We start from the raw sequence: 13,925 nt of genomic DNA, 5'->3' as shown, positions 1-13,925 counted from the left end.
AAAATCTGAAGATGGGAACTAAGTTGCCCAGGCTGACCTTGAACTCGCAGATCTCCTGCTTCAGCCTCCCGAGTAGCTGACATCACAGGCATGTGCCACCATGTCTGGCTAACTATAAAGTCCTTTTTGTAGTGCTGGGGATTGAAGTCAATCTTTTTAAAATTAGACTTTTTAAAGGAACTTCGCTTGGATATAAATTTAGGAGAATTTGTTTCCAAGCAAGAAAATTTCATGCGAAACAAGCTAAAACAATCCCTTTCCAGTTGGGACACATACTTAAAAGTAGAGGAAACACTGCATTAAGAATTTGCCTGAGGTTAGGCATAGCAGCACATGCCTGTAATCCCAGCAACTCGGGATGCTGAGCCAGGAAGGTCGCAAATTTGAAGCTAACCTTTGCAATTTAGTGAGACCCAAAGCAACATAGTCTCAAGATAAAAAATAAGAAGGGCTAAGGATATGGTTCAGTGGTTAAGCCCTGTGGCTTCAATCCCTGGTTCAAAAAAAAAAAAAACAAAAAAAATCTGCTTGAGAAACCATTTCTTAAGCTTTTCAAATCCCTGTAGACAAGAACTACATTTACCCCACTATTTGCATTACCCTTAGAAAAACAAGGAAAGGGCTGGGGATATAGCTCAGTTGGGAGAGTGCTTGTCTTGCAAGCACAAGGCCCTTGGTTCAATCCCCAGCACCCCCTCACTGGGAAAAAAAAAAAAAGGAAATAAGTTCAGTTTAAAGTTTGTGAGGATGGGTGGATTTTAGAAAACATTTAAAGGAATCCTCAGATCATTAAAGTGGCATAGTTTTCTGTATGTTTCAGGCAGTTTCCAAATAAAAAATAGGCTCTAAAAATTCACTTGTATGTTGAATTGGGAAATATTACTATTCACCATTATAACGAACCATTATAAATCATACTGTGAGTGGGCATTAACTTTTTGGTTGGTCCACCTAAAGCTTATTTAATGCACAGGGGACCTGAAAGGTAAGCGGGGATACAGAACCAAACTACTTTCTTCTGCATCAGGGATGTACAGGGCAACTTTCCTCCATACTGCCCTGGTGGCGAGGTCCGAGAATGCGTTCTCCCCGTGTCTCCAGACAGTAGTGACTGTAGCTCAGAAAGCAACTGAAGTCAGATTGGTCAATGTCTCATGGAAAAACTTCAGAGATGAATAGCTCAGTGTGTTTTGCAGAAACCCAAGTGATGTGCGGGTCCGAGCAGGGTGGCTCTTTGAAGCTAGCAAGATTGCTGCCTGTGAATATGACTGGGAGCCGGGAAGGGTAAAGAATTGGCAGAACGTTGCTTTACCCTCCTTGCAACTTATACATCATGTCGTCCTCAGCATTGTCATTGGCTTAAGTGGGAAGAAAGGGCTGGGCCAAGAAGTAAATTTAAGGTCTGCAGCACCTTACTGAGGGAGCCACAGTTTCAAGTCAAATACATGTAAAATGATACCTGCACATTCTTTCCAAAAAGGGGTATTATGTATATTTGAAAAATTAGTTTTCAAAAATATTTTTCAACATATTGATGGGTAAAGAAAGCAATGGTAACTATATACTTTTAAGCTTGTACTTATTACATAATAAGTACAAAAAAGGAATAATTATGTTTGACTTCTAACTGTAGAATAACACTATGGCTGATGTACTATTCCAAATTTCTGAAAATTACTTAGATAAATGTTTGCATCATTATTATTATTTTTTTTAGAGGGTGAGAACTGGGGATTGAACCCAGAGGCATTTTGCCACTAAGCTACATACCCAGCCCTTTAAATTTTTTAAATTTTAAGACAGGGTCTCACTAAGTTGCTTAGGGCCTTGCTAAATTGCTGAGACTGACCCGGAACTTGCTATCCTCCTGCCTCAGCCTCCTGAGCCGCCAGGATTACAGGCATGTTCCACTGTGCCTGGATTCATCATTATTCTTAAACTTTCATTAAATGACTTTGTAGCATGTCAGATAAAAGGACCCTTGAATATCTACAAAATCCCTAGGCTTCGAATCCACAATATGGTGTCCTGCACTGGCATAGCAAAGCACAAGTAGCATGATTTCATATAGAAACCCTGAACTAGGTGGTTTTTTAAATGGTTAAAGTCTGTAGTACTTTCAGTTCTCATACTATTTTTTTTTTTTTTTAAATAGTCTGTAGTACTATTGACATGTGAAAGTACATGCATATTTTATATTTATCTTCTAAAAACTTCACTCTTAGGAGCAGATACATATTCTGCCAAAGAATTTCAGAGGTTGGATTATTGACTGAGTTAGCCAAAACAATGTGTCAGGTCTCAATTTTTTGGGGTAGGTGAACAAGGCTAGTATGAAGCAGTCTTTCTATTTCCATCTGTTCATTCATCCTTTGAGAAAAACAAATGAATTGGGACTGTAATCTTAATCACTTGTTTTTTCACAAGATGCAGACATTGTAGGTCAGATTGCTTCCATATGCTGAGACTATTCAAAATTTCTTATCTTATCCTAAAAATCAAAGATCACCTGAAATTAATAGATCATTGAATTAGACTTTTTAAAATTGGTATTTTCTATTAAAATCTCAGTCTTAGGGGGCTGCAGTTGTGGCTCAGTGGTAGAGCACTTGCCTAGCACATGTGAGGCACTGGGTTTGATCCTCAGCACCACATAAAAAATAAACAAATAAAATGAAGGTATTGTATGTACAACTAAATTTTTTTTTTTTAAATCTCAATCTTAGAATTAAGAGTTCTGAAAGGATTTGTATGGTGTTATATTTTACTGGAACAATACTAGTGCAACACTGATTCAGTCCAACAAACAGACTGAAAAAAGTAGATATCCTCTAGTGGCTATAAATTTATTTTTAGATTTAATAAAAGTAAGATTAAAATAATGCAAAATCATTAAGCCCATGAGAGTCAAACAAAAAAGTAAAACAAAAAGGTCAAAAATATAATGATTTGCAACTATTTGTGTTTGGGCTTTGGTGGTTTTATTTGTATAGTTTGGTCTTTGGGGCACAACAGAAATTGAGGAAGCAAGTAATAGTGTAGAGATGGTTCTTGAAATTTTTGAAAACCGTCTGTTCATACAATTAGATTAGATCCTCTCCATATTAGATTTTTGAGCAATTCTATACTAAAGGTAAGTAGCTTTAATTTCAGTAGAGTTATTACTTAAAATTTTTTTTTTTCACTGTACTGGATTAAACCCAGGGACTCACACATCCTAGGCAAATTACTCCTGAAATATATCCCAGTCCTCTTTTAAAATTTTTAATTTTGAAACAGGGCCTAAGTTGCCCAGGCAGACCTTGAACTTAATCTTCTTGCCTCAGCTTCCCAAGTAGCAAGGACAGCAGGTATGCACCACTGTGCCTCTCTTGAGTTATTACATTACTAATCAGGATACTCAATCTCTAAGCAACACACTGAAAATGCGAGAAAAATATTTTTGTCAATATCTCAAGCCTATTAACTAGTATATACAAACATTTCCTCAAAGATTGGCACTGGGCTGATGTTTTTGCTTTTTAGTACATTCTCTAATATTTTACAGTAAAGTATTGATATTTTTAAATGTTAAATGTTACAAGTTAAAAGTATTAATGTTTTAAATGTTAAAATGTTACAAGTTAAAAGTATTAGTTTATTTTCTGTTGCTATAACAGTATATTTCAGGCTGCAAAATTTGTATTTACTTTTTAGGTTTGTGGAGGCTGGGAAGTCCAGGGTTGAGGAACCTACATCTGGTGAAGGCCTTCTTGCTGCAGGGTCCCATGGCAGATGGTGGGGGCAAGAGGGATTGTGACTGAGTGCAAGAGAGGATGGAACACTTCTATAACTCACTCTTCTAAAAAAACACACTTGTAAACAATGGCATCAATCCATTCCTAAGGACTGAGCCCTCATGACCCTCCAAGCACCTCTTAAAGTTCCCCTCCCAACACCGCTACATTGGGCACTGTTTCCAACATGTGAACTTTGGGGGACAGTTTCAAACTACACCATTAAGTAAATGTTTTCCATGAAGTAACCTCCATGTTTTAATCTATTAATAGAGGAAAATATTCTGACCTATAACAAAGATTTTTTTAGTTCTGATGAAGGAAGAATTACACTGCAACAAACAAACTGTATTATTTGGTTAAAAACAAGCAATCCAAACCCTATCCAGGGTTTTGCAAGGCATAATTTAAAAATATCTAAATAACAAATCCAGTTTTAGAAATCCAATGGATTAACATGATATACCTAACAAACTCAAAATCTGGAGAAAATTTTTATGAAATGTATTTTAGAAAGTTACTCTAATAATTCAAGCAATACACTGGGAGTTCTACTTTTTCAAAATGGTAGTATAGTTGCCTACTATTTTTTAGTTTAAAAAGTAATCTTATGTGCTGTTTGTTAATGTAAGATTGTATAATCAAGGACTTAATTCTTAAAAACTGTTGTTGGTTTATAAAAGTATGTTTAATGAGCAAAAAGCTTGAATGACTGTCATATGTGAAATAAAAATATATTTTTGTCATGAAAATAAACGTGAAGCAAGATGATTTGTGTGAACAGTGCAATTAAAGTTATTTTGCTTCCATTTTTCATTGTAGATCTTATTGCATAGAGGTATATAATTACATTAATCCAATTTCCCCATTGGATTATTTTAAACAATGCAGTAGATGAGCTTTATTTAGTAATTGCCCATTCGTTATCACGTCTTCACAGTAATCAATGGAGAGAACGGCACCTTGCCAAAAGAGCCAGCTCCACGAATCAGCATATTTACAGACCAACTAATAAACTTGAGGAGTATTTGCTGATATATTTACCAACATCAACTTGCAGCAGGTCAGTGGAGTTCCTCACGTGGCTCTCCCTATAGTGGAACTTGCAGGTATTTGATGTCCACTCCATCTTTTGGTGGGGTTGTTCCTGAACAACCAGGAACAGCATCTGGAATCTCGCAAGAAATGCAAATTCTTGAACTTCACCCTAGTGCTTAAGATTCTGAATCAGAAGCAATGGGGATGGATCCCAGAAATCTGCCTTAAGAAGTTCTCCAGGGGATTTCAATGCACATTGAAGTTTGAGAACCACTGCTTTAGTAATTAAAAAGTATTCAGGCTCAATATGGATCCCATTTTGAAATTCATTACATAGCCAAACTACAAGTAATAGGTGCTGAAGTTTATTTAGGCAGTTTATTAGGTTAATGATTTGATAGTTGTGGTAGGATGAAGAATGGCGTCCCCAAAATGTCACATCCTAATCCCCTTAAATTGAAAATGTTATCTCACATGGTGAAAGGGACTTTATAGATGTGATTGAGGATCTTTACATGGGGAGATGATCCTGCATAATCTGGGTGGACTTACAGCAATGACAGGGGTCTCTTATTTTTATTTATTTAGGTCCCTGGGATGTAACCCAGAGGTGCTAAACACTGAGCCACATGCCCAGCTCCTTTTATTTTTCGAGATAGGGTCTTGCTAAGTTGCTAAGGCCGACTTTGAACTTGTGATCTTCATGCCTCAGCCTCCCAAGCCATTGGGGTGCTTCACTGCACCTGGCTGACTAGGGTCTTTATGAGAGAAGTATGGAGATACTACCACCCGGCTGGACTGGAAGGTGGAGGAGGAAGCCACAAATGAAGGACCACAGGTGGCCTCTGGAAGCTGCAAAAGGAGGGTCTTTTTTTTTGGCAGTACTAGGGATCGAACTCAGGGCCTTATGCTTGCAAGGCAAGCACTCTACCAGCTGAGCTATCGCCCCAGCCCTAAAAGGAGGGTCTTATGTCCTCCAGGACCTTGACTTTAGGACTTCTGACTTCCAGAAGTCTAATAAACATGTTTTCAAAAAGTTGTTATAATGTTTTATAGCAAGCAGTAGTAGGAAAATAATACAACTGCATATTCTCCTTTTCAAGAAAGACCTGAAACTTGATTTAAGAATCTTGAAGGGATGAGGTGAATTATGGAAGATTCGGGTCCAGGGCTGCTAGACGTTTTGCATCAAAACCAGAATTCCCAAGGCAACGAGATTGGCCTTGAAGCTAAATTTTTCCTACCCCAATCTAAAAGTAACCTTTTCCTGGCCTTTGAATTAAATTTGTGGATTTGCTCCTTCCGGATACTGCCATTTGTCATTGCTTCCATCTGACTGCTTTTAAAAGGTCTGGGGAAAGTGACTTGATAGGGTGGCATCTTCTATCACTGAACTGTGAATGGGTTTAGCAGTATTGCTTTCCAAAACTATCTTAGCACATGAAGGGTGACTAGGTACTTCTACTTTTAGATGTATATTGATTTTAATTTCTATAGACCTTAAAAAGTAAGTTTAAACTTTGGCATGTTAAGGTGAAATCTTTGGCTCTAGTCCAAATTCTTTATAATCAAGGCCCAGGATAAAGTAATTAATTGGCAACCACGTAGTTAATTTATTCACTTGACAAATAATTTATCTTGCCCCATAAATGTTGCTCATTGATTTTATTTTTTTTTTGGGTGCTGGGGATTGAACCCAGGGCCTTGTGCTTGCAAGGCAAGCACTCTACTGACTGAGCTATCTCCCCAGCCCTACTCATTGATTTTAAAATGTGACTTTTAAAAGTAAGCCTTTGAAGGAAAATGTTAATTTCAACTTAATACCATTTAAAATGTAAACAAATGAGGAAACTTCCATATAACTTAGCAATTTAGAATATAGCAATATGCTATATTCTCCTTTTGTACACTAGGAATTTGTACTTTGAGTGTAAAGAGAACAGGAAATGTCTGTCTAGTTTCCCTATAACCTGGTCTGGATATAAACTTCCCCTTAAGCTCGAGCTACCTTTCTCCATGAAAGCATGCATTCATTGCCAAGCTTAGGGCAAGGCATCAGACACTAAGATGGAAGTGGGTTGTGAGCTACTCCAGTGTATTGTACTTGGCAGGTTGTTTCTGAGTCTGAATCCTGAACACAGTGGTGGCAGTCTCCTTCCCAGGAGTGAGGTGGGCCTGGTGTCCCTCCACCATTAAAGATTAACCTTCATATCTCCAAAGGTATTGAGATAGGAATTTAGGATAAAAAGAGAGATACTGAGTCTTAAAGGAAACACCTATGAGCCTTTGAATGTGGAAAGCACAGCTGTAAATCTTGGCCCATGCCCTATAAAAGGAGGGAAGTACACAAGGGCAGGGGAAAACTGCAGATCCACCCTGGCTCCACCTCCAGTCTGGCTCCTAATACGGTCTTTCTACAAATATTGGACCCTCAGCCCAAGGCGGGCCTTCTCACTCTTGAGATGGACTGCATTCTCCCTTGAAGGGTATCTACTTCCTAAATAAACCTGTCAATGCTTTTGGTTTGTGCTGAAAAAAAAAAATTTTTTTTTAAGTTCCTCTGAAAAGCAACTTTAGAAACAGTGGCTGACTGTGGATTCCCAAGTGAACCCAATAATTCCCAACTTCTGGGGTTCACACTCTTTTATAACTTCTCTACACCTGTTTTAAGTTGCTAAGTTTATAGTAATTTATTATGCAGAATAGAAAGCTAATATAGGAATCTTAAAATATAAAGAGTAAAAAGAGAAAAGTAATATTGAGTTACTGGCCATGTGGGGCATTTATTAATGAAGATCAAACATCCGAAGGGCAGTCTTTAATGCTCATTTCCATGATTTTAAGGGTCGATAACTCCTTCTCATGATTACTGTTACCATTGACGCTAGAGAACCGCACAGGTTGGGAGGGTGATGTGCTAAGACAACATAATTCATCTGAAGCATCAACCTTCTCGGTGTCACTATCACCTTCAATGACACACACAGAGGTTTCTTGGTTTATTAAATCGTCCGAAATACTTGGATTGTTTTCATCCCAAATTGAAGGTTTAAAATTTGTTTCATCATTCACCTGCTGAATTAAAACCCCTTCTGAATACTTCGATTTACAGGTGGGTAAGAAAAATTCACTTGATAGAGAGAACATCTCTTTTTCATCCTTTGGTGCAGATGATAACATATCTAAAGCCTTTCGGTATTGTTGGTGTTCCTGTTGAATTGCTGTAACGTGTTCATTTTTATATTCATCTTGTTCTGAATTCACAGTCCTGAGGAAATTCAACATGTTGACCTTCTTTAGCTTTACGGAATTTTCTTCAGACGTGCAGCCCAAATCTACCTTCAGGCCATTCAGCAGATGGCGCATTTTTCCCTAGGATTAAGAAAATAATAATGTAATTATGAGAATAATCACATCAATTAAACTAATCCAATCAAATCACTTTTGTCTGCGGTGCTGCTAATCTCAGCAGGGATTAACACATTCCTTCTACTGCCCCTGCTTCCCCCACTGCTACCCCCACAAAAAGTGCAAGGGAAAAAGTGCTTGGTTTTAATGCATGCTTTGCAGGTACAGAAAACTTAAAATTTCTGTATTAGAATTCATCTAATGAGGTTCTTAGGAAAGACAAACCTCGTCCAAGCGCTGTTTATTTTGCTCTATATGTCGCTCAAACAGTCGTTCTAAAAACCTAAAAATGACAAAAATGTTAATGTCTTAAAATCAGAATATCAACTAAATACAAACTAGCCACATAATACCCAAACTACTGAAAGATGGAAAATATTTTTAGATCAATCCTTTTCTCTTGAAGCTAAAGACTAACCCCACCCTAACAGGTGTCAAGTTCTCCAGTTTGGAAGCCAGATGACTTCCATTACGCATTTGTTTCAAGTTCCACAATGGATGCCAATGTTTCAGAAAAACTGTATGCTGCTTACATTTCTGTGAATAAAATATTTTTAGTGAGGCACAAAGATTCTTCCACACCCACTCCCAAAAGTTCTCCCCAAACAATAAATGTGAACATCAAAAGTTTCTCCTGGCTGGGGACAGAGCTCAGTTTGTAGAGTGCTTGCCTGTCAAGCACAAGGTCCTGGGTTTAATCCCTAGCACCGCAAAAAAAAAGTTTCTCCTTCCCTGTCTTTCGCATACATACACACACTCAGAATCAAGCCCTAAAGATAATCCTCTTAGAGATATTTTACAATGGTTCCTAAACTATACATGAAAAATTCCTCTGATCTTAAGTCCACATAATAACCTAAAAGTTCCCACTTACAAGTTCCACGAAGAGCTAGATATTTGTGCTAGACACCCAATAATCATGTTTCCTTTAATTCTGACCAATCATAGGAAAGAACAGTATTGTTAAAATGATTTTTAGGATGAGAAAACAACATCTCTAAGAGAATAGTTTAGGTCTCACGTCATTGAGACAATTTAACCAAGATGCGACAGGTTGCAGAGAATTTATTCTTTTGACTACACCATACTCATTTATCACATTGACTGTCAATAGGTTCTTTAAAAAACAATTGATTTATGTTATGAGCCAATCTTAGAGTTAGTAACTCTAAATTATTTAATATTTCTTTAAAAGTCCAAGAAACCTATATTTTACTTTTTATAGCTACTGTCAACATTTTGCAATATTCATGCTTCGGCATTTTTCTATGCTTACGTATTTCTTTACCAAAACTGCTCGACTATATATATTTTGAATATCTTTCTGTACCAATAAATCTACTTCTGCAACTGTGTGTGTGTGTGGTGCTGGGGATGGAACCCTGGGTCTCGCACACGCTAGACAAGTGCTCCACCACTAAGCCACACTCTCAGGCCTACCGCCGCACTATTTTAAATTACTGAACAGAACTCACTCTAACAAATATTCTACAGTTTGTTCAACCAAACCTTTACTATTCAACATTTAGGTAGATTCCATTTTTTGGTGCTATTATTTAAAAGTGCTGCAATAGTCTTGTCATTTAAGAAAAAAATGTAAAATTTTAAGCATAAATACATATGCTTTTATATGCAAACTTTTGTTTGACATCTTAACCATTTTTAAATGCACATTCAGTAGTGTTAAATATATTCACATTGTTTGGAAACAGCTCTAAAATATTTTCATCTTGCAAATCTGAAACTCTATCCATTATGCAATTTTTTTGTGATTTTTTTTAAAGCAACTTTAAAAATAAGAGGTAATTACTGCCAAAAAACTTGGGTCCTTTTGATATAGCTTTTTATTCCAATAATGAAAATGTGGGCTTTAATTAAAAAAAAAACTTGATGTAAGGACAGAAATAATTCATTGGAGATGTCTGCACTTGGCAAATTATTACAACTGAGAAAGCATGAAGAATATATAACAGGGTCCCCTATGCTCCATAACACAGCCAAGTAGACCCTAGGGCCCGATGAATTTTAGATATATATACATTCAAGCTAGATTCAGGACACAACTTCCTTAGGATATGCAATACCTTATCTGGTTTTGCAAACTTTCCATTTCACTTACAATATGCAAATCTAGCTTTTAATTTGTTCTCATTTTTCATGTCTAATAGTAGTAATGGTTGTTAATAAAAATGCTTGCTTTTGATTATTGTGACAGTTTCGGATTAGTAAAATGGGATTATACAGCTTTGTAAATAAGAAGAAAAAATTAATATTAATAGTCTACTATAACTAAGAGATATAATAATACTTAAATGAATGAAATGTTCATTCTTTTCTATAATTTACCCAAACTCTGGACTGGCCCTAGAACATAAATTAAACATTCTCTACTTGCTATCAACTATAAGAATATGATCTTGAAAAAGCAACATAATCTTTCATTTTTTAATGTGTAAAAATAACTAAGAAATTAACACCATATGAAAAACATTTATTGTGCAACTCAGCTGGCATAACACAAATTTAAAAATCTAACCTGTTTGAAAATAAACCAAGTTTCAAAATTTCATCGGTTACATCTTCAATGAAACTCAGATATGACAGTTCTTCATCACTGGGAAGGCAATACAGAACAGAAAAATCATTGCTTATTTCTTCTGAAAACTACAGGCAACACGGCTATCGAGTCAGAAATAGCTATCTCTATATTATAAATGCACTTCCATTAACTATCACTGGAGAGGATATCACTTGAAAGGAATATCATAAATAAGTTTTACTTTCTCAAATTATGCAAAGATAAGTATTTACTGAAAGTGAGAAGATATTACTTAATAGAGGAAAATACAGCTTTCTACAACATCCATAGCAGTTAAAAAAAAAAAAAATTAGGAGAATTAAAACAAAAGAGCAGAGGGCACAAGGGTCACCAGATGTGGTCTCCCCTGGGAGCAAGTGTCTCTGAGCAATGTTTGCATTTTCTCTGGCTCCTGACCATGTCGGGCAACAGAGATGCATCCCTCTGCATCGCCCTTGTAGGAGGGAAGGGGAAGCTGTTCAGAGAAGCAGGAGCTTTAACTATGAAGTCCTCTTTTGCTCAGAGGAAGCAACTTGTATTAAGATTGGGAAATTTACTGAGAAGAAAAATTTGTTATGTTCTCAAAATGTTCGAAGAATAGAAAAAAATCTAATGGCAAATTTGTGAACATCAATGCAACAGTAATTTTTAATTACTTAGACATTTCTTTATTATACTATCTTATGAGATTAACTACATTTTAGAAGCTTTATATGGAAATGAGAACACTATTATAAGTTGATTTTAATTAGCTGAAATTAGTGAATTAAAAGAAAAATAGCAAGTATAAAAATAATTATGGAATAAGCAAATATAAGGGGAAGAATAAGAAAATCAGATAATAGATTAAAATGCTGTATCAAAAGTTACTCTTTTGTTTTGTTTTTAGATATCCATGACACTAGAGTGTATTTTGACGTGTCATACATACATGGAGTGCAACCATTCCAATTTGTATCTCATTCTTGTGGATGTACATGATGTGGAGGTATACTGGTCATGTATTCATATATGAGCACAGGAAAGTTATGTCTGATTCATTCTACTGTCTTTCCTATTCCCATTCCCTCATCCCTTCCTTTGATTCCCCTTTGTCTAATCCAATGAACTTCAATACTTCCCCTACCTTGTTGTGGGTTAGCATCCACAAAATCAGAGAGAACATTTGGCCTCTGGTTTTTTTGGGACTGCCTTATTTCACTTAGCATGATATTCTCCAATTCCATCCATTTATCAGCAAATTCGTTCTTCTTTATGGATGAGTAATATTCCATTGTGTATATGTACCTCAGTTTCTTTATCCATTCATCTGTTGCAGGGCACCCTAGGTTGGTTCCATAGCTTGCCTACTGTGAATGAAGCTGCTACAAACACTGAGGTGGTTGCATTACTGCAGTATGGTGTTTTAAGTCCTTTGGGTATAAGCCAAGGAGTGGGATACCTGGGTCAAATGGTGGTTCCATTCCAAGTGTCTAAGAAATCTCCATACTGCTTTCCAGAGTGGTTGCACCAATTTGCAGTCCCTCAGCAATGTATGAGCAAACCTTTTTCCGCACATCCTCACCAACATTTATTATTGCTTATATCTTGTTAATTGCCATTCTGACTGGAGGGAGATGAAATCTCAGTGTAGTTTTTAATTTGCATTTCTCTAATTGCTATAGATGTTCAACATTTTTTCATATAATTTTGACCATTCATATTTCTTCTGTGAAGTGATCATTCAGTTACTTTGCCCATTTATTGATTAGGTTGGTTTTTTTGGTGTTTTTTCAGTTCTTTGTATATCCTGGAGATTAATCTCTGAGGTGCATGCAAGTAGTAAAAGATTTTCTCTCCTGTAGGCTCTCTGATTATGTTCTTGATTGTTTCCTTTGCTGTGAAGCTTTTTAGTTTGATGCCATCCCATTTATTGATTCTTGATTTTACTTATGCTTTAGGAATCTGATTAAGTCTGTTCATAAGCCAACATGATGGAGAGTTGGGCCAACTTTTTCTTCTAGTAGATGCAGGGTCTGTGGTCTAATGCCTAGGTCCTTGATCCACTCTGAGTTGAATTTTGTGCAGGGTGAGATATATAGGTTCAATTTCAATCTACTACATATGGATTTCCAGTTTTCCCAGCACCATTTATTGAATAGGCTATCTTTTCTGCAATGTATGTTTATGGCGACTTTGATATTAACTGTATTTATGTGGGTGTGCCTCTGTGGTTTCTTTTCTGCTCCATTGCTCTTCAATTCTGTTTGTGCCAATACAAAGTTGTTTTTGTTACTATAGCTCTGAAATATAATTTAGGGTTGGGTATTGTGATGCTTCCTGCATTACTTTTCTCTCTAAGGATTGTTTTGGCTATTCTGGGTCTTTTTATTTTTCCAAATGAATTTCATGACTGCTTTTTCTATTTCTAAGAACAGGAAATTCCACTGAATCTGTGTAGTTCCTTTGGTAGTATGGCCATTTTGACAATATTAATTCTGCCTATCCAAGAACTTGGGAGATCTTTCCATCTTCTAAGGTTTTCTTCAATTTCTTTCTTTAGTGTTCTGTAGTTTTCATTGTAGAGGTCATTCACCTCTTTTGTAAGATTGATTCCCAAGTTTTTTTTTTTTTTTTGAAGCTATAGTAAATGGGATAGTTTTCCTGATTTCTCTTTCAGCTGATTTGTGTATAGGAAAGTAATTAATTTATGGGTGTTAATTTTATATCCTGCCACTTTGCTAAATTTGTTTATGAGTTCAAGAAACTTTCTGGTAGAACTTTTTTTTGATGAGGTCTGTTGCCCAGCCTGACCTCGAAGTCCTAGGCTCAAGCAATTCTGCCTCAGCCTCCTTAGTTTGGGATTACAGGCACATTCCACAGTACCAGGCGCAAAAGTCACATTTTAAAACTGAATCACAGGGTTTTGCTTGCTTATAAAAGCAGCCAAGCTTGGGAATAAATAAAACTATAAAATAGGGGCTGGAGAGATAGCTCGGTTGGTAGAATGCTTGTCTTGCAAATACAAGGTCCTGAGTTCAATCCCTAGCACCGCAAAACAAAACAAAACAAAACAACAAAAAAAACCCCACTATAAAATAGATTATTTTCCCTTAAAAATGTAAATTAACTAAAACAATATTAAG

The 13,925-nt window shown here is 36.4% G+C and overlaps 1 protein-coding gene across 2 annotated transcripts in view; it reads right to left on the bottom strand.

Moving 5' to 3' along the window:
• Positions 1-5,821: 5,821 nt before the first annotated feature.
• Positions 5,822-13,925, bottom strand: part of Spata7 (spermatogenesis associated 7) — a 41,122-nt gene continuing 33,018 nt past the window's right edge. The window contains exons 9-11 of one of the 2 annotated variants that reach the window (XM_047541139.1): positions 10,759-10,836; positions 8,448-8,505; positions 5,822-8,186 (exon numbers count right to left, since the gene is read on the bottom strand). In XM_047541139.1, the coding sequence (XP_047397095.1) occupies positions 7,611-8,186; positions 8,448-8,505; positions 10,759-10,836 (712 nt within the window). In that variant the 3' untranslated portion in view covers positions 5,822-7,610. The remainder of the gene's footprint in view (positions 8,187-8,447; positions 8,506-10,758; positions 10,837-13,925) is intronic. The other variant, XM_047541138.1, reaches the window with a different exon arrangement.

Source organism: Sciurus carolinensis, chromosome 2 (assembly GCF_902686445.1).
Source record: "Sciurus carolinensis chromosome 2, mSciCar1.2, whole genome shotgun sequence".
NCBI classification, from domain to species: domain Eukaryota; kingdom Metazoa; phylum Chordata; class Mammalia; order Rodentia; family Sciuridae; genus Sciurus; species Sciurus carolinensis.
Note: the sequence above shows the minus strand (reverse complement) of the source record. Positions and strands in the feature narration are given on the sequence as shown.